The sequence below is a fragment of the Centruroides sculpturatus genome, unplaced genomic scaffold (genome assembly GCF_000671375.1).
Source record: "Centruroides sculpturatus isolate CEXI.00-Female unplaced genomic scaffold, Cexi_2.0 scaffold1695, whole genome shotgun sequence".
NCBI lineage: Eukaryota > Metazoa > Arthropoda > Arachnida > Scorpiones > Buthidae > Centruroides > Centruroides sculpturatus.
Window position 1 is genome coordinate 117,771 of NW_019385847.1, and position 22,859 is coordinate 140,629.

General features: G+C 31.0%; 3 protein-coding genes across 3 annotated transcripts; all 3 read left to right on the forward strand.

The window, feature by feature from the left end:
• The first annotated feature begins 5,347 nt into the window (after nucleotides 1-5,347).
• Nucleotides 5,348-10,173, forward strand: LOC111642484. Its single transcript, XM_023388840.1, has 3 exons — nucleotides 5,348-5,741; nucleotides 5,835-6,371; nucleotides 7,755-10,173. The coding sequence occupies exons 1-3, from the start codon at nucleotides 5,348-5,350 to the stop codon at nucleotides 8,702-8,704; spliced, it is 1,881 nt and encodes a 626-aa protein (XP_023244608.1). The 3' UTR covers nucleotides 8,705-10,173.
• Nucleotides 10,174-13,876: 3,703 nt separating this feature from the next.
• LOC111642485 lies at nucleotides 13,877-14,858 on the forward strand. The gene is made up of 2 exons (XM_023388841.1): nucleotides 13,877-14,186; nucleotides 14,599-14,858. Exons 1-2 carry the CDS (start codon nucleotides 13,877-13,879, stop codon nucleotides 14,856-14,858), a joined length of 570 nt encoding a protein of 189 aa, XP_023244609.1.
• Nucleotides 14,859-15,239: 381 nt separating this feature from the next.
• On the forward strand, nucleotides 15,240-15,738 carry LOC111642486 (myosin heavy chain, embryonic smooth muscle isoform-like). Its single transcript, XM_023388842.1, has 2 exons — nucleotides 15,240-15,351; nucleotides 15,458-15,738. Exons 1-2 carry the CDS (start codon nucleotides 15,240-15,242, stop codon nucleotides 15,736-15,738), a joined length of 393 nt encoding a protein of 130 aa, XP_023244610.1.
• The last annotated feature ends 7,121 nt before the right edge of the window (nucleotides 15,739-22,859 follow it).

The window sequence follows — 22,859 nt, forward strand, 5'->3', positions numbered from 1 at the left end:
ATAAAAAAAGAAATAATCTCCTAAAATCTTATCTTTCATTGTTGCCAGGTCGGAGAGTATATCCGGCAACACTTAACTATTATTATTCAACCGCAGGGAAATTACAGGATGAAAAAGGAATATACAGGGAAACATTATTTAACTTACACTTCATTTCCTTTCAATTAAATAAGCCAAGTGGTTACCTATAAGTAGAACTTGGAAAAATTAACTCATATTCATAAATATTTTAATCATTAGAGTTTTATAAAAATCATTTTACGTTTTACCCGAGGGAAAAAAGGCAGCATGGAAGAAACAGAACGTAGGGAAAATTGTCCCGAAAACATCGACGATAAAGTGATAGAAACGGAAACATGTGAATCGCCACCGAAAAAGAAGAAAAGAAAATATTTTCAAAGGTACTTAATCGAATGGGAAAATTTAGCGCCGTTTAGAGGATGGTTAACAAAGAGTTCGAAAGGAGAAGGATACGGTTATTGTAGACTTTGCGATCGTGATTTGATGGCAGGAAAATCCGAATTACTCAGACACGCGAAGGGTAAAAAACATCAGGACAGATGCCTCAAGATACATAATCAAAGTTATGAAGTTCAAGTAGAAAACGAAGGAAACGAAATTGGTGGCGAACTAAATCTTGTCTGTTACATCGACGAACAAAATATACCTTACACGGTTACCGATCATCTACAGCAATCCATCTGTACAGTTTCCAGCATAGTCAAGGTAAGTATAGGGAGTTATGGGGAAACTTCTTGCAACTGTTTTTTCTTACTAAACATCGTGTATTTAATCAATGTTACGAAGTTGTGTGTTGCCAACGGCGTTGCAATTAATTACTATCGTAAGTGGACGTTTTCTACTATTTAATATTTTATAAATAACGTTAATTTACAGCATGATATTTTCTATAAATTGTATAAATTTTGGCACGACTATTTAATTGCGTTTTTTTTGGAATTTACCTGTTTTATATTTATAATAATAAGAATTTTTTCCCTAATTATGTAATATGGATTTCCTAGAATGTAACCACTGGTTTGCCCTGAAGGAATTTTAAAATATTCTAACTTAAAAGTTGATTAGAAAAGTTATTTTATAACTGAAGTTAATGTTATGATTAAAATAATTTTATATAATTGCTTAAATTCAAAATGAATTTAAAGTTATCATTTTTTTATCAACAAGACAAGTTGGCAATGCAATGTACTGTTTAGGTAAAAGTTAAAGCAATTAGACATGAAATTTAGATGGAAAATAATTGTTATTTAAGTATACGCTGGATTTAACCTTTAATGGTTCGCAACTCGGTACCATTTTTGATGAGTAACCTTCATGTAAGAAAATGAAGCAGTTGTGTCCTAGATAAACTATACAGAAGTAACCATTAATTACTACAGAAACTAAACTGAATACTGTGACAAATAAAAATGGAGATGTCCAAAGCTTTATTAATTAATAATCATTTGTCATAACAATCAATAATCGAGATAGCACAGTTTTTTCATAAAATAAATGGATTTTGAATGACTTAAGTGTCCGAAGCCAGTGCTTATTTTACGAATACTAGAAAATGCAATTAATTTTTTTTTGTAAAATATGAAGCAAATGCTTTGCTTCATATTTTACAAAAAAGCAAAGTTAGGTAGATTTTTTGCAATGTGTTCCAGCCATACGTAATGAAAAATGTACAAATTGGATGTGACAAAATAGAGCATAAATATTGAGTAAAATTATTTTGTGGAAATTTAACTCTCCATATTCAACAGTTATGTTTCTGTGATTAATAACAACTATGAGGGAGCAAAAAAAAAAAAAAAAAAATTTTCAAAAATCATGAAAATTAAACCTTAAACGATAAAGAAATTTCACTGATTAAATGTTTATTATTATTATTTCTTTTATTGCTTTCTTATTATCGATAACATTTTATTGCTAGATTACACACAGCAAATTCCAAATAACTTCCAAATAAATTTTAAATTGTCAAAGAATCAATCAAGCTATAACCAAGAATCTTTGCATTTTTTTTATAAATGTATTAAATGAAAGATTTTTATTATTTATATTTAAATTATAAAAGTACATCTATTATAACCAGCATAAAATCATTTAATTAATAACATCAGTAAAAGTTTAAAATCAAAAGTTCATCATTTTCAGACTATGTATATTGCAGATAATCTATTTTTAAAGTTTGCAGATTTATAAAATTTTTATAAAACTTAATTTTCATTAATTGAATTTCTGTATTTAAATGTATTATGTTTATTTAAGTGGAGAATACGCTCGGAGTTAATAATGTCATTTTTAAATAATATTAATAAAAATGTTTATTTTTTAATATGAGATATGAAATTTCTGCATTGTTTATGCAGTGTAGTTTCTTAAAATTAAAGCCTATTTCTCAGAAGATTTTTAAAACTTTATATTATTAAATTTAGTATTGAGAATCAGACTGAATGTCACCACATGACCACTTGTGAAAACACCTCTTGGTGTTTTAAAACAAGTGAAAGTGATATGGCTGATAGTTATTGTAGGTCACAGTTTAACAGATATTAATAATTCATTTTAGTCATGGCTGCTTAGAGCTTGTATGGGGCCCTGGGATAGAGTGAATCCCTTTTGCTATTTTTATTTATTTATTTTTGAACAAATAACATATGTAGAATGTTTTCTTTATTAATAAAAAGCAGCTTGAAAATTTTATTTTTTGTTAGTAAAAATAACATTAATTTATAGATATAAGAACCACTGTAGACCTCTAACTTGTCTCCAGACCTGAGAAAAATCTTCAGCTCCTTCCATCTTGATGGTCCTCATTATAGTTTTAAAATAAAAATATATATTTAAAAGTTTTATAACTAAATGTTAAACTTTAAAAGTTATAACTCTAAATTTAGAATATTGAAGTACTTAAAATAATTCTAAAGATTTTTTTAAAAATTGAAATTGCCTGCATAAACATTGAAATCGAAAGTCACAGCAGTGACTTCATGTTAAGTTAAAAAAGTTACTGACTGACTATACAGGAATGAGAGTTGCTGATTTTTAGGGATAGATTTTGCTGTCCCCCAAACACTTGAATTAATTCAATATCTCATTTGAAAGATAATTGTTTTCTTAGGAAGTGTGCAAAATTTCAAGATTCTCTGTAAAGGGGTTGCTAAATGTAAGCAATTGAAAGTGCAAAAATTTCCGAAAAAGCAGTATTTTCTTCTTTTCTTCATCCTGCACTGCAAATTCTCCTAGAGAAAAACCTACTGAGTATACAAAGTTCAAATTTTAAACTTAAGCTTTTCTCATTATCAGTGAGATGCTGGTGTGAGACCTGAAAGGCCCCTGGGTCTAAAATAGTAATTTTATTAATAATGTAAAATTTTGTCAGAATATTATTTCATTTTTGTGAGAAAAATAATGTTCTAACGTGGGAAAAATAGATAACAGATGCTACTTCCTTTCACAGAAGTTAGTACATCCTCTGTTTTTCCCTTATCTGCGAAAACTCTCGCTTTGATGGGAAATGTTTACCCCTCACATACTCCCCTTTCCATCCGTTCTCACGGAGAAATCTTTGCATGATGATTGGTCGCCAATCGTGACATATAGAGGAAATTTATCAGAATTCGGGGAGTTCATCAACAGACATAGAAGAGTCAGGACTCCATACATATTTGCTCTTAAAGGCCAACGCCTATGAGCCATATGACATACAAGGAATTACTTCGATAGATATAGACATTCTCATTTTAAGTGATCTCTCCAGAAGAGAAGAGAATACAGAGTACTCAAGACGTGCGGCAAATACATCAAATACATACGAAGATGAGAACAACTGAACAGGTTGTATGTTTAGTATAAATTTGTAAGCTCTCTCTCTCTCAATCTCTCGTATAGGTTATAATATAGTTCGTATTTATCTCGACGTGTATCTTAAAGTCATATTTATATCTCCTAATCATTTATATCTTGTAATAGTTTTATTTACTTATTAAATTTATTCTTGTTGTTTTATAAAAGAAGTGTCTCTTAATTTGAATCTGAATCAGATCTCCCCACGCATGTTTCTCCGCGTGTAAAACAACTGATAAACTGGTGTCACGGAATCCTGACGTTTGGGATAAGGACCTCACAGTCTTGAATCCCCCTTTTACCTAAATATTACAGCCCTTCCGGTCAAAATCTTGACAAGGATCAGATCTAATGATCTGAAATCTTTGAGACTATTCTCACGGAATAGTGCCGATTAAGTGTTACATGAGTACTACTTACTCCGTAACCCTGGCTGATCTCACATGTGGTGTCAGGAGTGGGGAATGAATCTAAAAATAAATCCATTAGGAAAATCAGAAGAAGGGTTTATGAATTGAATTAAAAAAAGATCTGATTCAGAGTGAGAGACAAATATTCAAATTGTTGCGTAGTTGATTCGAATTTTGGCTAACTTGATTGATTTTGGGCAAGTTGATTAATTTTAATTTAATAATTTAAGTTAATTTTAAGTTTAATATTAAAATACAGATAGGATAAAGTTATAATGGATAGAGATAGGGAAAATCCTCCGCGAGCTACGTTAGCTGGTAACCCAATAACGTTAGGCGGATTGGGAGGAATGATTCCTCTAATACCGGCATTTTCCGACGATGTAAAAGGTCCGAGAGTATCCGAATTTTTCGATACATTAGCGGGTGTGACTAGAGTAGCAGCATGGTCAAAGGCACAGATGTTGGCTGTTGCTAAGTTAAAGTTGACTGGTATTGCCAGAGAATTCGTGAGAAAGGATAGGAGGATTAAAGAAATCGATATTATGAGGAGTTTAAAAAAATAATGTTGGAACATTTTGAAAGGGTTCCATATACGTACCGTCTACAAAAATTCTACGCTTGCGTGCAGGGGAGAGATGAGGACGTGCAAACGTTCACTCCAAGCTTTAGCAGAGGAAGTCGAAATTTCCCATGAAGGGGCCAATGACGCTGAAATAGCGGTAATAAAACAAATAAAAGAAAAAGAATTAGACGAACGTTTAAGGGTTCAATTTATGAACGGGATAGATATTAAAATTAGACAAAGAGTCGTGTCTAGAGAGCCCGAATCGTTCGATCAGGCTTTAGAAATAGCGATTAAGGAAGAGGAGATTGAAGCCCTTACAAAATGACGCAATCATAGTGATATAATTCGTGTAGTAAAGGAAGATGTATCAGGGAATATACAGCACGGCGATTTACAAGAAATACAAGAGAAAATAGAATACTTGGTAGAACAATTTAAGATTTTACAAGAAAAAGAGCGAAATAAATATAATGATAATCTCGGAAAAGAAGCTCACTTCCGTAAAAACGCGGACATGAAAAAGCGAGATCAGTTTAGAGATAAAAACTTCCGTTCGTATCCACGAGACTTGCGCAATAATACAGATGCAAAGGTATGGGAAGGTACAGTAGCAAATGTTAAGAAAGATGATAGACCTATAGTGTTGGTCTACGTTAACAATATACCTACCAAGTTTCACATTGACGAAGAAGCGGAAACTTCGTTAATATCTAAGCGCATTATAGATAGAATCAAGCGGATAAAGCCTTTTTACAATAAACTACCAGTAATGATAGATAATTCATCCAGAAAAACAGTAGTGGGTATAGGAAACGCCACCCCTGAGTTTAAGCTAAGAGGAAATAAAGTTAGAGCTACTTGTAGAATAGTGAATTCAGGAGACACATACCCGTGCGATGGTACCGTAGGTAAAGATATACTAGAGAGAGAAAATATCAAAATAGACAATAAAGAATATAGATTAATTTTGCCTGATGGCAAGAGCATTCATTTTTGATCAGCCGTACCCGTATCATATTATAAGCGAGAACCTAAGAGATACCATTATAATACGAATCACAGAGGGGATTATTATAGAGAGAACTATATAAGAAGCATACAAGCATATCCCGAGCGGAAACGCTATTCGGAAAATACTTATGTTAGAAATGATAGAAAAACTGAGACAAACATATGTAAAGAAAAGAAAATATATAATAATAATACGGAGAGATCAATTCCCATAAAATCAAAAGGTATTGAAACTGCTAGACAACCACAGTTTAGAGAAAATGAAAATGCAAATAAACATAAGCGAAGAGCATATAAGGGAAATAAGAAAGGAAAGAAAATTTTAAGAAATTCCCCACCAAAGACAAATAATACTCGTGAGAGAAAGATAGACAATAGCGGTAGTAAAGAAGATACCTGTTACTCTGATTTAAATATGGTTAAAGAGATAGATAATGAAAATACGCAGGATAATATCTTCAAAGAAATGCTTCATCTTTTAAACAATACAAAGATTAAGTTTAGATCTATTTTTGAAATGCCAAGTTGTTAGTCAGAATAAAGACAAGGATCCAGTAATTTTATATAGAGAACGACAAGGATTTGATTCAATACACATATAGATAGAGTAAAAGATAAAATTTACTATTTCCATTCATAAATTAGAAAGGAAAAGGAAATAGACAAAAGGAAGTAGTCGCAGGGTGAAATATATTGAATGTTGATTAAAGATACAAAAATAGTAGATAAAATAAAAAGGGAAGTAAATCATTTCTGAAAGGAAGAGAGTTAAGTTATGTACATTGTAATACTTCCTATATACATTATTATGTTATAAAAAATTAGCATAGAATTTACATAAGAATATAAAGTCGAGTAGAATAAGAAACAATGCATAACATGTTCGTTAATGATATTTTGAATATACCTATGTTATTCTAAATATAATTAAAATAATTATCGATAGAAAGAAAATAGTTATCTGTATTTAGAAATAGTAAGGTTGTATTATTATCTTGACCCTTAAGTCTTACCAACTCCCGAGTGTCGAGAATAACTCAATAATCTTAAGAAATAATTAACCTATTAAATTTAAGATAGCAGTAATAAAATAATAAGCTGAGGTTAAATAAAATATACCTCACGATAATGATCGATTTGAAGATAAGGGAGTTAACCCTGATAGAATAACAATAATATTTTATGGAATAGTCTAGATGTAAGAATTACTATAGTAATAAGAGAGAGAGAGAGACTTTAATAGAGACATGTAATTTGTTAACATACTGCCTTTTGAAGTGAAATTATTTTGATGAAAAATGAACTTCGCTCAAACGAATTTTAATGACCCTAAAGTCATAAAACCCTTAAAGAACTCAACCACCTGAACTCTTGTGGTTATATTGAATAAAATATTAGAAGAGAAGAAAGTATATCAAGTGAAGGAAGAAAACACATTTTATCATTTCGAACTGCACAGTGAACTTTGAACTTTTAAAAGGTGCTGCATGATAAGCAGAAGACATCATATGATCTTCAAGGACCAATGATATTATTGAATGAAATACAAAAAGTCACCAAATGGAAGTGCTTCAGTAAAGGCTTTCGACATAAACACGTTCCAGATGCGTTCCAAATGTGTGAAAAAGAACAATAGGAACTTAATAACTTTTGAGAACAATTTCTTAAGGGAAATTATTTTAAAATGCACTCCCCACTACAGTCAAGTTATTTTTAGAACATTCAGTGAAAGCAAGAGTGCGTTTGAACACATAACGACCTATGTTAATTTTTGCCGTCGTTTCAAGACAAAGACGTCTGCATTTATTTTGTTTATTTTAATATTATTCTTTTGATGAATTGTTTATTATATTATATCAATGTATATCAATATTGAATTTGATTTGAATTATTGTATACCTTTAAGTAAGTAAGAACTCTATACGGAGAAACTGAATGCTTTAAAATTGAGAAAGGGGTGCGACAAGGCTGCATTTTGTCTCCATATCTGTTTAACTTATATACTGAATATATCATGAGAATGGTTACTACAAATGAAGAGTCTATTGGTATCAAGATTGGAGGCGAAACTATTAATAATATAAGATATGCAGATGATACCACCCTTTTGACAGAAAGCAAAGCAGATTTAGAAAAACTTATCATAAGGGTAAAAGAAGAAAGTGCTAAATTTGGTTTGAAGCTAAATGTAAAGAAAACTAAAGTAATGTCAACTAAAGAGTTAAAAGATTTCATTGTGGATGGTGAAAGAATTGAAGTGGTAGAAAGTTACATACTTTTGGGCTCAAAGATAGAAAGGAATGGAAGTTGTGAAGGAGAAATCAGGAGGAGAATTAATCTTGGCAGAACAGCCATGGCAAATCTCACCAAGATAATGAAAGATAAAGACATTTCCATTCATACTAAGAAAAGAATTGTAGAAGCAATGGTTTTCCCTGTAACATTATATGGCTGTGAAAGCTGGACTCTAAGGAAAAAGGAAAGAAAAATGATAGATGCATTCGAATTATGGGTATGGAGAAGATTACTTAGAGTTCCATGGACAGAAAAGAAAACAAATATCTCAATTTTAGAAAAAATTAAGCCAAGCTTCTCCTTAGAGTCAAGAATCTTAAAACAAAAATTGACCTACTTTGGACATGTGATGCGTAAAGAAGTTTCCCTAGAGAAGACTATTATGCTGGGAAAAGTGGAAGGTAGAAGGAAGAGGGGAAGGCAACGGATAAGATGGATAGAAGAAATACAAAAAGTCACAGAAATGAAGCTGGAGGAGCTACGAGAAACAACAAGGGAAAGATCAAGATGGAGAAGACTTGTCCATGAAGTCACCAGGAGTCGACGACGACTCGATGGAACTTAACAACAAAATACCTTTAAGATTTTATTATTATGTATAACGCCATTTTTCAGAGAGAGAGAGAGTAATTCGAACTTATGTATTGCTGTGAAAAATCAAGCCTTCTTTAAATGTAGTGTGATTTTTGAAGATAAGGGAGTAGTGTGAGACCTGAAAGGCTCCTGGGTCTAAAATAGTAATTTTATTAATAATGTAAAATTTTGTCATAGAATATTATTTCATTTTTGTGAGAAAAATAATGTTCTAACGTGGGAAAAATAGATAACAGATGCTACTTCCTTTCACAGAAGTTAGTACATCCTCTGTTTTTCCCTTATCTGCGAAAACTCTCGCTTTGATGGGAAATGTTTACCCCTCACATACTCCCCTTTCCATCCGTTCTCACGGAGAAATCTTTGCATGATGATTGGTCGCCAATCGTGACATATAGAGGAAATTTATCAGAATTCGGGGAGTTCATCAACAGACATAGAAGAGTCAGGACTCCATACATATTTGCTCTTAAAGGCCAACGCCTATGAGCCATATGACATACAAGGAATTACTTCGATAGATATAGACATTCTCATTTTAAGTGATCTCTCCAGAAGAGAAGAGAATACAGAGTACTCAAGACGTGCGGCAAATACATCAAATACATACGAAGATGAGAACAACTGAACAGGTTGTATGTTTAGTATAAATTTGTAAGCTCTCTCTCTCTCAATCTCTCGTATAGGTTATAATATAGTTCGTATTTATCTCGACGTGTATCTTAAAGTCATATTTATATCTCCTAATCATTTATATCTTGTAATAGTTTTATTTACTTATTAAATTTATTCTTGTTGTTTTATAAAAGAAGTGTCTCTTAATTTGAATCTGAATCAGATCTCCCCACGCGTGTTTCTCCGCGTGTAAAACAACTGATAAACTGGTGTCACGGAATCCTGACGTTTGGGATAAGGACCTCACAGTCTTGAATCCCCCTTTTACCTAAATATTACAGCCCTTCCGGTCAAAATCTTGACAAGGATCAGATCCAATGATCTGAAATCTTTGAGATTATTCTCACGGAATAGTGCCGATTAAGTGTTACATGAGTACTACTTAACCCCGGCTGATCTCACACTGGCAAAACTTCTGGATTGATATGTCACAGTTTGTGGGAGTTTCCTGTAGAGCTTAATTTTATGCTTTTAAGGGTAAAATTACATTGAAACAAATGATTTTCATTCAAAATGCTATCCAGAATAACAAAAACTCAAATTTGTGCAAATTAAAACTTTTTATAGCAATTTTTGTAAAAGTTGTGTGAACCATATTGTAATATACATCATTGTCTTATGGCTTGATGTAATAATATAATTATTAACTAAAAACAATTGATATCCAAATGAAATCACCTGAAAGGTAGAAATATTACATGAAATAAAAACTTATGACAATTTAGACAACAGTCAAATTGTTTCTTAGCTGTTTTTCTTTGCTAAGGATAAGTTTGGTGCTTGGAAGCAGTACTCACAAGATTTTTATCTGTATTATTGTTTTTACAAATCACTTCCAAGCCCCAAGCTTATCTTTACCAAAGAAAAACTCATAAGAAAAAATTTACAGTTTTTTTTACATCTCAGATGATTTTGTTTGTATAGAATTAATCTCTAATATTATTTTATTCAGCTAATTTTTATTGTAATTGAATACATTTGTAAATTAGTTCTGAAGAATCTTGTTGGTTTTAACTGGTTGAGATACTTAAATAGTTTGGATTAAGTCTATGAAGATTTTTGAATAATCATAATATTGGAAATAAAGTATTCAGAATTCATTTTAACACTTAATTTTGTTGTTTTTTTTTAATGTAATGTTAAATGTGTTGGATTTATTGTTTAATTACTAAATATAAAAATTATTCTTGGATTTTTTTTAACTTTATGAATAAATTTATGAGATATACAATAAATTTCTATATTCAGTATTGTACTATAACTTTAATTTATATTATGGCAATAAATCAATTTACAGCAAATATTTTACTTTTTATGAATTTATCTGCTTAAAGAATTTGATTTTTTTTTGTCAATACAGATTGAAGTAATTGAGAATGAAATATCAGATATCACATATTTTATTCCTAAGAGTTTATTTTGTTTCTTGTTATGTTATTGTCATTGATTATGAAAGACGTCTGAGATTCATGTATCTTTAAAGGTAACTTAGTTTTCTTTTTATCAATATTGTTTTCAACTTACCCGAGTTTTTTAAATAAATAATAGTCCTGAATAATAAATCTGAAATACTTTTTGTTTTGTTATTATAATATTTTCTTATTTTAAATGTCAATTTATATATATGGAGAGATTATAATTAAAGTATTCTTATTTAGAGACAAATAGAGATATCTACTGGATGTAATTGGAACTAACTTTGTAATAATATTATCCAAGATATATGTAAGTGATCCTTGAGGGAAAAAAAATTTAGTTTCAAAACATATCACCAAAACAACATAGCAGAGGTTGATGTGGCATAATGAGACAAGTAAAACCATGATGTATGTGCTTTGAAGACGAATGCTGTGTGGGTTGATACATGTAAACAGGTATATATGCATGCTGGCTTAAGTTTTTGGCTTGAGAAAGTGAATTAGAGGAGACTGGGTATAGGGAAAAAACTTTTTATTACATGGACTTTATTAAACCTCAGTCTATGGTTTAGATGGCATGATGAGAGATTGCACTTAGACAATATTAACTATTTTAGGGAAAACAGGGTGACAGGATGTGATAGTTCTGTGGTAATTTTGCTATGCATGCAAGTACTTAGGCTGTACAAGTTATAATATGTCATTTTTCCTGAAAAACAGTATTTGTGTAAACAAGTGAACCTTCTGTTGTGTGAGTGATAATTTGGAAAGTAGGTGGTCTAGAGAGATGAACTATGGATTTAACAATCAATCATATACATTTTTATAAACACATTTACATCTAATAACAAGTTTAATGGAGCCATAAAAAAAAGTTACACATTTCGTACTCACTCATTTAACCTTTACTTTTCAGTACTGTTTAAACTTCCAGTACTGAAAGTTACTTGCTGATGGTTGTATGTGTAAAAGAAAGTTGGAGAAATTTAAAATGAAAACAAAATAAAATACATATAACAAGGGTTAAATAAAGTACAGTACATATGTACTGCAATTAACAGTTAAAATTAACAGTGAAACCTTTTTTAGTTGCTTTATAAATTTCAAAGTTTTGAAAATACTTCACTTGTGCAGGAACAGATGTGCTATGTAAGAGATGTGCATTAATCAAGTCCACACGGATGTCATTGTCATAAGCAAAGGCCACAAGGGCTTGTTTTGCATAAACATTTTCAACAGTATAGTGATGTTCCTTTAGTCAAATTATTCAGTGGTTTGTGGGTAGCTCCAATGTACTCATAGTGCCAATTTATCCTGTTATAAAGAATGGGAATCGTGTAAACTCCAGGAAGTGAAGATTGTTCACATCTGTATTATTCCTCAGCAAGGAAAAATCCATTAGTCTAATGTTAAATGCAATATTAATGTTGGCTAGTTGGATATTTCTCCATAGGTACTGTAGAGAACCCTGTTAAAAGTAACAGCCTTTTATGGCAGGTCATTGCTCTCACTAGAATTGACTTGGATAAAATAATGCTGGATGAGCTTTTGATGAGATTTGTTGAGTAGCCTATGGCAGTGGCAATGCACTTAATACATTGGAACTCTTTGTACCCAGAATGTGGATCACAACAATGAGTATAAGTCCTTTTTATAAGTATTCTGAACACTGCTATCTTGTAAGCAAATGGATCATGGGATGTCGGTAGAAGTTTTGTTCAGCAGATGCTCCATAATCTGAAAGTTGTTGTTAATTAATAATGATGCACTCACCAAGTATTAATCTGAGAAAATCACATTACATCACCAGGGAAATTGCAGAAGTGTTATCTATCATTCAGGGAGTGTTGTTGGCCATTTAGATACACAACAATGATCTACAGACACATCTGAAGATGTCCTCATTACTGAAATAAAATTTTGCTCACTTTTATGGTGTTTTAAGTGTTGCTGAAGTAAAAAACCAAGCAGATTAGATGAGGATGAAATAAATCTTGTCAATGACACACTACTTTCCTATATCTATGGAAGCTAGAAAAGCTTGCATGTTTTTAACGGGATTTCCAGAAACTACATCATTCATAAAAAAAGATGCATTTGACACTGCATCACTCATCAAAAATTGCATCAAAAATATTGTTGAGTTAGAAGCAATGAATCATAGTAGATAAACTTGTAAAACAGACTTTTTTTCACATCATGTCAGTGCTTTATTTAGATCTAGAAAATAATAAAATATATATTTAAGTCTAACTGTATTGTGATATATATGAGATCGTTAAACTAATGTTAGTTTTTGTAACGAAGTTTTTTCATTTAAATGTTTATCTGTCCCTTCCACTTTGAGTGTGTACTGTTTCATTAATAGATAAAAATTAAAAAAAAAATAGAATGAAATATCAACAATTACTTGTATTTTAAAGCTAGTGAAGTGAAACACCAATGGATTCTGTGGCTGAACAATTACTGTCAGATGTTGTTCATTTAAAATTGGTTTTAGAGTACAAAGATTATCTTTATAATGAGTTTGATTATAATGTCCTTTTGTTTTTGTGTGTCCACCTGTGGTACATTACAGCTTATTTCATCCATCTTTACTTTCCATCCAATCTATACTTTAAATTTTATCCATCATGTACGAACTGTGTCTCACTAAATTGGATGTATTTTTTGTTAGGGAATACTAAACTAAAGCAAGTGTCGATATTGCAAACTGTGTATGAACTGGCAATACCTGTGTAAGACCACTCGAAACAAGATGAGATCTGTTTTCAGTTGCACACCATGTTATGGCTATGTGAACAAGTGCATGTATAGTCTTATATTAGAATAAAGTTAATTCTAAGTTAAAGGACTGCCTCATCATTGTTCTAACAACAGTTATGACAATAATATGGACCCAGGAATGAAAAATTAAGTATCAAAGACTAGAATTACAAGAATTAAAAGGAAATAGAATTACAAAGCCTACAAAAGAAAAATGGCAAGTCAACTAGCTATATGAATAGAACCCACTGTGTAAAGAAAACTTCAATACATGGAAGATACAGATGAACAAAAATGATTCCTGGGAATACATCAGCAGAAAAAGAAAGAAACCAGAAATTATACTTGGAGATGAAAGTACAATGATGGTGGCAGAACAATGGGACACAGTAGACTTGAAAGCAATGTGTGATATAATCCTCGCCATAAGCCCAGCAGAATTAAAACAGACAAAAGGATGTGAAACTGCACATAAAATATGGAATAAGCTACATGAAATTTTTGAATTGAAAGGTCCTGCGAGAAAGGCTAATCTACTAAAGAAATTAATTTTCAAGAAAATGAGGGAGGGAAGGAGACAACATGGCAGATCACGTAAGAGACTTTTCAATATAGTAGATAAGTTAAAAGAAATGGAAATCTCCATAAACAAAGAACTATTAACAGTACTACTGCTATACAGTATACCATACTCGTTTGAACAATTTCAAATTGCTATCAAAACGCAAGAGAAGCTTCTTTCAAAATAAAGCTAATAGAAGAGTATGAGACGTAAAAACGAAATGACGATACCGATGACTCGAAGAATTCAGATGCACTGTATATAAGCAAACAATGGACAAAACAATCAGAAAATAAAGGGCCATTCAAATTCAAATGCCATGACTGTGGCAAAATGGGCCATAAGGTGAGAGAATGCTGGGACAGAAACAAGCGAAACCATATAGAGCTATAACTACAAGCCTAACAACATGAAAACAGTAGTTTTATAATGGTAATATTACAGCAAATGAAGGGAGAGAAAATCATAAATGGTGTATAGACTCAGGTGCTCCATCACACATGTGCAATGATAAAGCAAGATTTTCTAACGTTGAAGCATCCCATGTAAGTGAATTAAACTTGGCCGACTCACCTACAATGGAAATCAAAGGAAGTGGTGATGTAATAATTAAAACAAAGGGAGGATTTCAAGCCAAATTAGAGAATACACTCCTCGCACCAAAACTGAGGACCCACTCTCCTGTTAGTAGGGATGATAACTGATCATGGATTCAGTTACTATTCCAGAAGAACCAGGCAACTATTATGAATCTGAAAACTAAAAGCATACACATGCAAACATTTAAAGGAAGAGGACTATACTATGTAAAAGAAAGGTGAGAGGAATCTAAACTCTCTCAAACAAATGTTAATGAAATGAAAGAGTGGCACGAACGTTTAGGTCACTTAAAAGTAACGTATGGCACATGGCCAACAGCGTAAAGGTCAAAGGACTAAATATAGGATGAAAAGAAGAACTTGACTTGTGAGATCTACATAAGAGGGAAACAAACCAGATCACTATTTCTGAAACAAAACAAAGAAGAACAAAAGAAAAAAAAACAGGCCACTCAATTTAACTTGCAGATTCAAGAGTTGAAAAAAATGACTGGAAGAAGAAATGAAATTGGCAGCAGTTTTAGAAGAACACAGAAAGAAACAGACAAAGACATTGAAACACTTCAGAGACAGTTGGACGAATTACAAATAGTTAACAGCAAATTGGAAAAATCGAGGAATAAACTGTAGTCCGAGGTAGATGATGTCACAATAGAGTTGGAGATTGAAAGTATCTGAATTAGAAAGGGCAAAATAAACATTAGAAAGTCAATTAGAGGAACAAAAAACACAGATAGAAAAATTAGAAGGCGAGTTACTGTTGATTGAAGATGCAAAATTAAGATTAGAAGTTAATATGCAAGCACTGAAAATGCAGTTTGAGAGAGACCTGCAGGCCAAAGACAAACAGTTTAAACAAGCACAGACTCAGATGAAGGATTATCAGAGAGACTCGGAAGAAGCCAGAGCCAGTAAAGCCAAACTAGTGTTACAGATGAAAATGAAACAAACAAAAGTGAAAACAAGCAGAATAATGAACTGGTAAGAGCAAGTGAGAGAAACTTAACAGAACTGCCAGAAGGGGCAACAACTATCAAATGTAAGTGGGTCTACAAAGTTAAGGAAAACATCACCGACAGAACAATATGAATAGAATACATGGATACTAAAAGTAACATTTTTGATCCACCGTAAATGCATAACTAGCAAAGAGATCACTAAGTAAAGATAAAGTCTGTTCGAGAGGAGGGATTGTTAGGGAATACTAAACTAAACCAAGTATCAATATTGCAAACTGTGTATGAACTAGCTACATCCATGCAAGATCACTCAAAACAAAAAGAAACCTGCTTTCAGTTGTGCACCAAGTTATGGATATGTAAACAAGTGCATGTATAGTCTTAGATTAGAATAAAGTTAATTCTAAGTTAAAGAACTGCCTCATCATTGTTCTAATATTTTTGTTATTTATAATAAAAATAAAAAAAGGAATTGCTGGATTTTTCAGTTTTTAATAAAGTTTGCTGATTAGGCTTCAAGTTTCAGCCAAAAATTATGGTGGGAAAATTAGACTTGGTGATTGATTACATTATCTATAATAACATCCAACAATTGTCTAAATGATGGGCTATAATTCGGCTATTATAATAGCCGAATTATAGCCTGATCATTTAGATGATCATTGGATGCTATTATATATACTCATTGGGCTTTACGATGTTTGTTATATTTATAGATTACATTCTCATTTATGTATCATTTTTATTTTTAAATAATTTTTTTATTAAAAGTTGGGTACATAGATAGTAAAAATGTAATATTATACTACAAAATAATGATAAATTCTGTTTATTTTTACCAACATAAATGCATCTGATACAGTTCAGTTTGTTTATAATTTGTATCATCGAAAGAAGTGCTTGTGTTCAAAATAAGTATATTTTGAACACAATACAATGGTATTTTTTTTTGAATACTTTGAACAATTTTGAATACTATACAATGGTAGAGCTGCTTTATTTGTGGCCATAAACCAAAGCCAAACTCCTAATGTAAAAATGCATGAGTTAAGTAATAGCAAATTTTACTGTGATGATGAGCACAGAGGTTAATATGAAAGACACAAATGTGTCATCTGTGTGTGGGGGCCGAGGGTGGGAGAAATAAAAAAACTCGATGAACGATAATATGTGATATATATTGTCATTGCCTCCCTTGCTGTTTGGATTGCCAAGCGGTAACAATCAACGACATGTGGAAGCAGTTGAGTCAGAGATAGATGCTTCGTTTACAAACAACATAACCATTTATTAAACACGAAAGAAGCTTACAAGATGTTTGCGATCTTGGAAGTTCTTCGGCAGCTACAGCCTCTGGGTCTTCCTCTCCTTTCCAAGATTGTCCCATTTTGATTTAGTGTCCCTTGTTCGCGAATGAACCATTCCATCACGTCTCGACGACTCCGGGACGATGCGGTCGACTTCCATTGATGGAAAGATGTCGATCTGAGGTCGGAAGATGGAGACAAAGATGGGTGCGAGACACACACACAACAACAGATCCGTCACTTGGAACTTTCGGGAGAAGAAGCCATTGCATCCTTGAATTTCCGGGTTTTTATCCGTTTTCTCTCAGATTCCCCTTTCCAATTGGTCTCTCCTCGTCATGTGATGACAATTTGAAACTTTTCGGGGGTGCGGGAGAGGTCAAAATCAAAGTTTAATTCGATCTCCAACCGGAAATGGTCAACGGACTTACATTCTTTTATTGTTTAAAAGTTAGTGTCGCGCTTTCATAAAATAAAAATCTATTTCTAACTACTATATGCTTTTTTATCTAAAACAATTATTTTAACGTGAATTTTAGTGAGGGTTTGGACCTGTCCAGAGCCTCACATGTGGTACAGAATGTTGTAAACATATTACCAATACAAAAGAATAATAAGTTTTCTTCCTAAAAATATAAATGCATCATTTATTAGATCTTAAAGTTAAATGCATTTTTTACAGTTAAAATTTTGGATAAATTTCAGTTGAAAAATAACGACTATTGAAATAGTCCAGTTCATTGTTTGAATGAAGTAAAAAGTGTAGTTTTTTTAGGATGTGCAATTGCTTTATCATTTTAAAGATAGTATTATTTTCTATTTAAAATGACAAACAAGCATTATTAACATTAAAAAGAAATGAAAAACAAGTTGCAAAAAGCTTTATATAAAATGGATCCATATTTATTTATTCATTCATATTATCATTTTAAAACTATTTATTTTAACCCTTTTAAAGTAAAATAAAATATTACCGGTATGATGATCCATACTAGTATAAAATAAAAAAAATTATACAAATAAAAAAATTCTAGAAATCTGTTAGCATCTTGCATTTGTTATAATCATAAATAATTTTTGAAATTCATCTATTGTAACCTTTGATTGTAATTGACAAGACTATGTCTTGTTTATAAAATCGTACTGCCTGATTCTCTTACCAGCATAGAGGTATGAAGGAATACATGTCGAGAGTTGATATTTGGCACAGAGTATTAGGTGCCCAAATCATTTGCACATAAAAAATCCAGACTCATAGGTAGGCAGGGGACCGAGAATTGAGTCAAAATAAAATACAAAATGGCAACCCTCAGTTGGAACATGGAATTCTCCGTACGTATCAGGTGGGTTAACCTGGAATACATGAGTTTCCTGGTGATTCTAAGTGCTCTGTTCATGCACATCCATCTGATCTTGGAAATCAACGATTCATTTTCCTGGGGTAGTCGAATGCGATAAATGGACATTGGAAATACGCGCAGTTCTTTGCAGGTCTTCAAAAAAATAGAATCTTCTACAAACAGACAAAACAGCCACCTCACCCCACCGAAGTCAGGTAGGGGAGAGTACCACCCACAGTCATTCTAAGAAGTGAACTCTGACCTTAGGATTGAACACACAGTTTCTTCTATGTTAAATAAAATTTGTAATTTAATTTTGTAAATTTGGGAGTACTTCAAATATGACGTTAAAACGGTTTTATGTCATTACAAGTGGGTTTTTTTAACATTATCTAGTATAGTAAAATCATAGGACTGATAAAAATTTGACGTTATATTAAGGTTGTTGTTACATTCGATGACATTATAATCGGGTTAAACTGTATATTATTTGTGCAAAATAAAAAAATAATTTCGGACGATACAATAGCCACAATTGTTTTTTTTTTTTAAATGGGAACTTTTCATTATGCATCGACAAAAATTCAACCTGGGCCAACACACAATGGAGAGAAATTTTGAAATTAGATAGGTTAATTTCATCGAAGATGCATTGTGGACAATCTCGTGGTCATAGCTGGTGAAGTTTGAACTATTGCACCCAAAAGCAGCAATATCAAAGAAGATAGAAGAATGAGAACGAGACCTGTCTTGAGCATCGAAGTGATTCCATCTCCGAGATAGTCTTGTGCCAAATACATTTTTGCCGTTTTACTTGTTTTAACTAGTTTTGCCCTGCACAATATGATAGTTTTGTCTATTTAAAGAATTCCTTATGCTGTACTTTCTCTGAGTACTAAGTTCCACAGAAGGCATGTTTTAATCAATACAATCTTTTCAGTTCAATATGTATTTATAATGTATGTATGTATATATGTGTGTGTTTTTTCAGTTTTTTTTTCTTACTGGTTGGGATCATTTTGGATTTGAGGCAATTATTTGATATTGGCATTATGTGATTGCAATGAAAAAATTTTTACTTATTAATGAATTATGTGCCTTATTAGTGTATTCAGTATAACTTAATAAACTAATTTTTATGAAAAAATTTTTTTATGGTCTTTTGAAGAATACATTTATGTATTTTGTTGTTCTATATTTTGTAAGATAGGAAAATCTTAAATGAATGAATGTTTAAATCAAGTATTTCTTATAATTTTCAATATTTTTTAAATGTTAGTAATTTCTAAAAAGCTTTTGAAAATACAGAGCAAATTTTGAAAAGACTAAGAGATCATTTATAATATATAAAAAAAACTATTTAATTACATATTCCTTTAGATTTTTAGAATTTGCAATCTCAAACTTTACAAATATTTCTTGTTAACAATTTGCTATTATCTTTAAAATTTTATTTGATAGAAATTGATCATTTCTCTACAACTATTAAAATCGATTGTGTATGTGAGATTGATAGAAATCGATCGTTTCTCTACAATTGTGAGAAATCGATTGTTTATGTGAGATTGATAGAAATTGATCATTTTATTCAGTTTTATAGATTGAAATTGCATGAATTTCTCGAAATAGTAATTTGTTATACTGAAAAGGCTATATTTATTTTATAGTTTAGGAATAGAATAATTTTTATATGTAAACAAACATAATGAAACTTGATATATTAGTAAAATGCCAAATGACTAATTTTTGTATCTTACAAAAAGTTTTTTGAGTATAATAATTAATTACAGAATGTAAGACTCTGGAAAGTTGTTAGCAATTTCAGATACTTTGCATTTTTCTACAGAATAAACTATTTTTACTTTAAATACTTTTTATTTTGAGTTATTGATCTAAGTCCACTTTATCCAGGTTGTCAACAATAGTGATGAAAAAATAAGTGGAGTAGTTGAAAAATACTTCGAAAGGAGCAAAACAGAGGTGAATATAATTATGTATTAAAGTAGTAAAAAGTAAATGGACTAGAGAACATTTTAAGGATTATTTCATATTATTTTCTATTAGTTCAGAAATGCAATAAAATAATATCTGAATTGATCTTTATTGCATTTTACTTAGTGATTGATATATCATTTGCAATTCATAAATATATAGTATTTTCAGTTATAGCTCAGTTCAATAAAACATATTTATATCAATTTTTTTAATAGTTCACTTGTTCAAATTATTTTTTGTTAACTAAATAGATTAAGATAAAATTTAAAAACTAAATTAAAAATAATTCCTACAGACTGCAAAAATTAAGACTTTATTCTTTGTTTTGAAATACTGTAGTTATCTTAATATAATTTATAATGACAGTTGTAATTAGTTTAAAAATTCAATATATTGGAATTCACTTAGACAAACTTCCATATTGGCAGTGAAATTAATACCTTACAAATAGCATTTTAATATTTCAAAAACCTATAATGAATGTAGCTTGTTATTGTAGTCTTTTTTGAATATGTCAATAGTAAACATATTTAACTGCAAATTTTAAATCTAATTCAATATCAATTATATTTATATATATAATGAGATTAATATGTATATATATACATATTAATCTCATGTAAATCAGCTATATATGTTTTAATACAGAATTTCATATAACATCTCTATTTATATTTTAATAAGATAGTTTTATTTGTTAGATCTGAATTGATTTGCCATTCAGTAACATTGATCTGAATTCATATCTTATGATAAAAGATTATTCATTTGAAATTGTTTTAATAAAAATGAGTTTTTCCTGATGCTTCTTTATTATATTTGGCATTGATATTATCATTGATACCTGTTTGGTTTTTAATTTGTACATAATTTAATATATTTTTTAACCATAAAAAAAAATTTAAGTTATTGATGTATCATAAAAAAAAAATGCTACAAAAGCTTAGAAAGAAGTTAGCAAGTAGACAAGGAATAATTGTAGTAGTTGGCAAAGAATAAGGTCAGATTAATTTTTTAGAGGAAGCAACAATATGACATTATACAAATTTTGAATTGCAATAATCAGAAATACATCATAGAGAAGATTTATTTAGAATCTTTAAAAGTCACTGCCAGTTTGATCACCTAACTAACTATATTTTGGTAGATCTTGAAAGCAAGAAAACATTATTTTTCTGTTTTAAATTATATAATCAGAATTAGGATCATTCTTATAATAAATATTGTAAATGAGTGAACCTAATACAATTGTAAAAACATATTCCACCTCCCAAAATGTAATATCCAACATATTATTGAAAATTTTTACTTACCATGTATATCATCACTGATTCTGTAGGACGTTTATTGGCTGCAATTTGAAAAAATTGTAGACCTATAAATTCTTACTGTTGTCCGTCTGTATGTCTGTCTTTTGTTAATCTTGAGAATGGAGTTAAACAGATGAAAGCCAAGACCAGATATGGAAACCTTAAGGGCAGGAGGTCCTGATTAACTATATACAAATTTTCAATGCAAACTGGAAGTCACATTTCAATTCAGACATTTTCTGCTGAAAAGAACTAGATGACCAGAATGACTCCATTGCTAACAGAAAATTATGATGTACTATACAGGGATGAGACACTACAGTACTGATTTGAGGTGGAGAGCATATATTTTAAATTAAATAAATTAAAAATTGCAGTTCGTCATTGTGACAATGTCACAATAAATAATTGCTTGTTGTAACTTGTTTTATTCACCATTTATATAAATGATGGGTAAGCAGCATAATTGGATAAATTAATCAAGAGTACAAATCTGTCAATAGTATATTATTATGTCTATCTACATGTAGAATATTATAATAAATATTTCAATAAAACACAAAACTACCCTATTAAATAGTATTGTGAAAAAAAACGTTTTTAAACTTGGTTAATGTTTCTCCATTTGGATCGAATGCTAAGAAAAGTCTTTTGCTTGAAAACTTGCTGATTTGATATTTTCTGTAAGAATAAAAACTGTCTGTCTAAGTGTAGTTATATATAGTGGGTGATTGGTTAACGAACATAATCCGTTCCAAGACTTTGTTCATTAACTGATTATCGATTTACCATAGGTTTTTAAGGGAATTTGATTAATTCGTTCTGGAGACTCAAAAAATAAACAATATATACTTTTTTACTACGTTTATATATAATAGTAAAAATACATATACTGTGTATTCTGGCGTATAAGACGACTTTTTAATCCAGGAAAATCTTCTCAAAAGTCGGGAGTCATCTTATAGGGTGGGTGCTGCAGTTGGCTGAGATGCCCAGGGTATGGATAGAGATAGAGCGGTGCTGTGCCCAGAAAAACACACATCTTTCACCCATCTGGCCCACCCTTGTATGTATCCTATTATCGTACCTCTTTCTCTGCCTCTCAGATCGCGCTCCTGAGGACTGCAGTGAAGCAGCGCATGTGCGAGATCTGAGAGGCAGAGAAAGAGATACGGTAATAGGATATAAGGGCGGG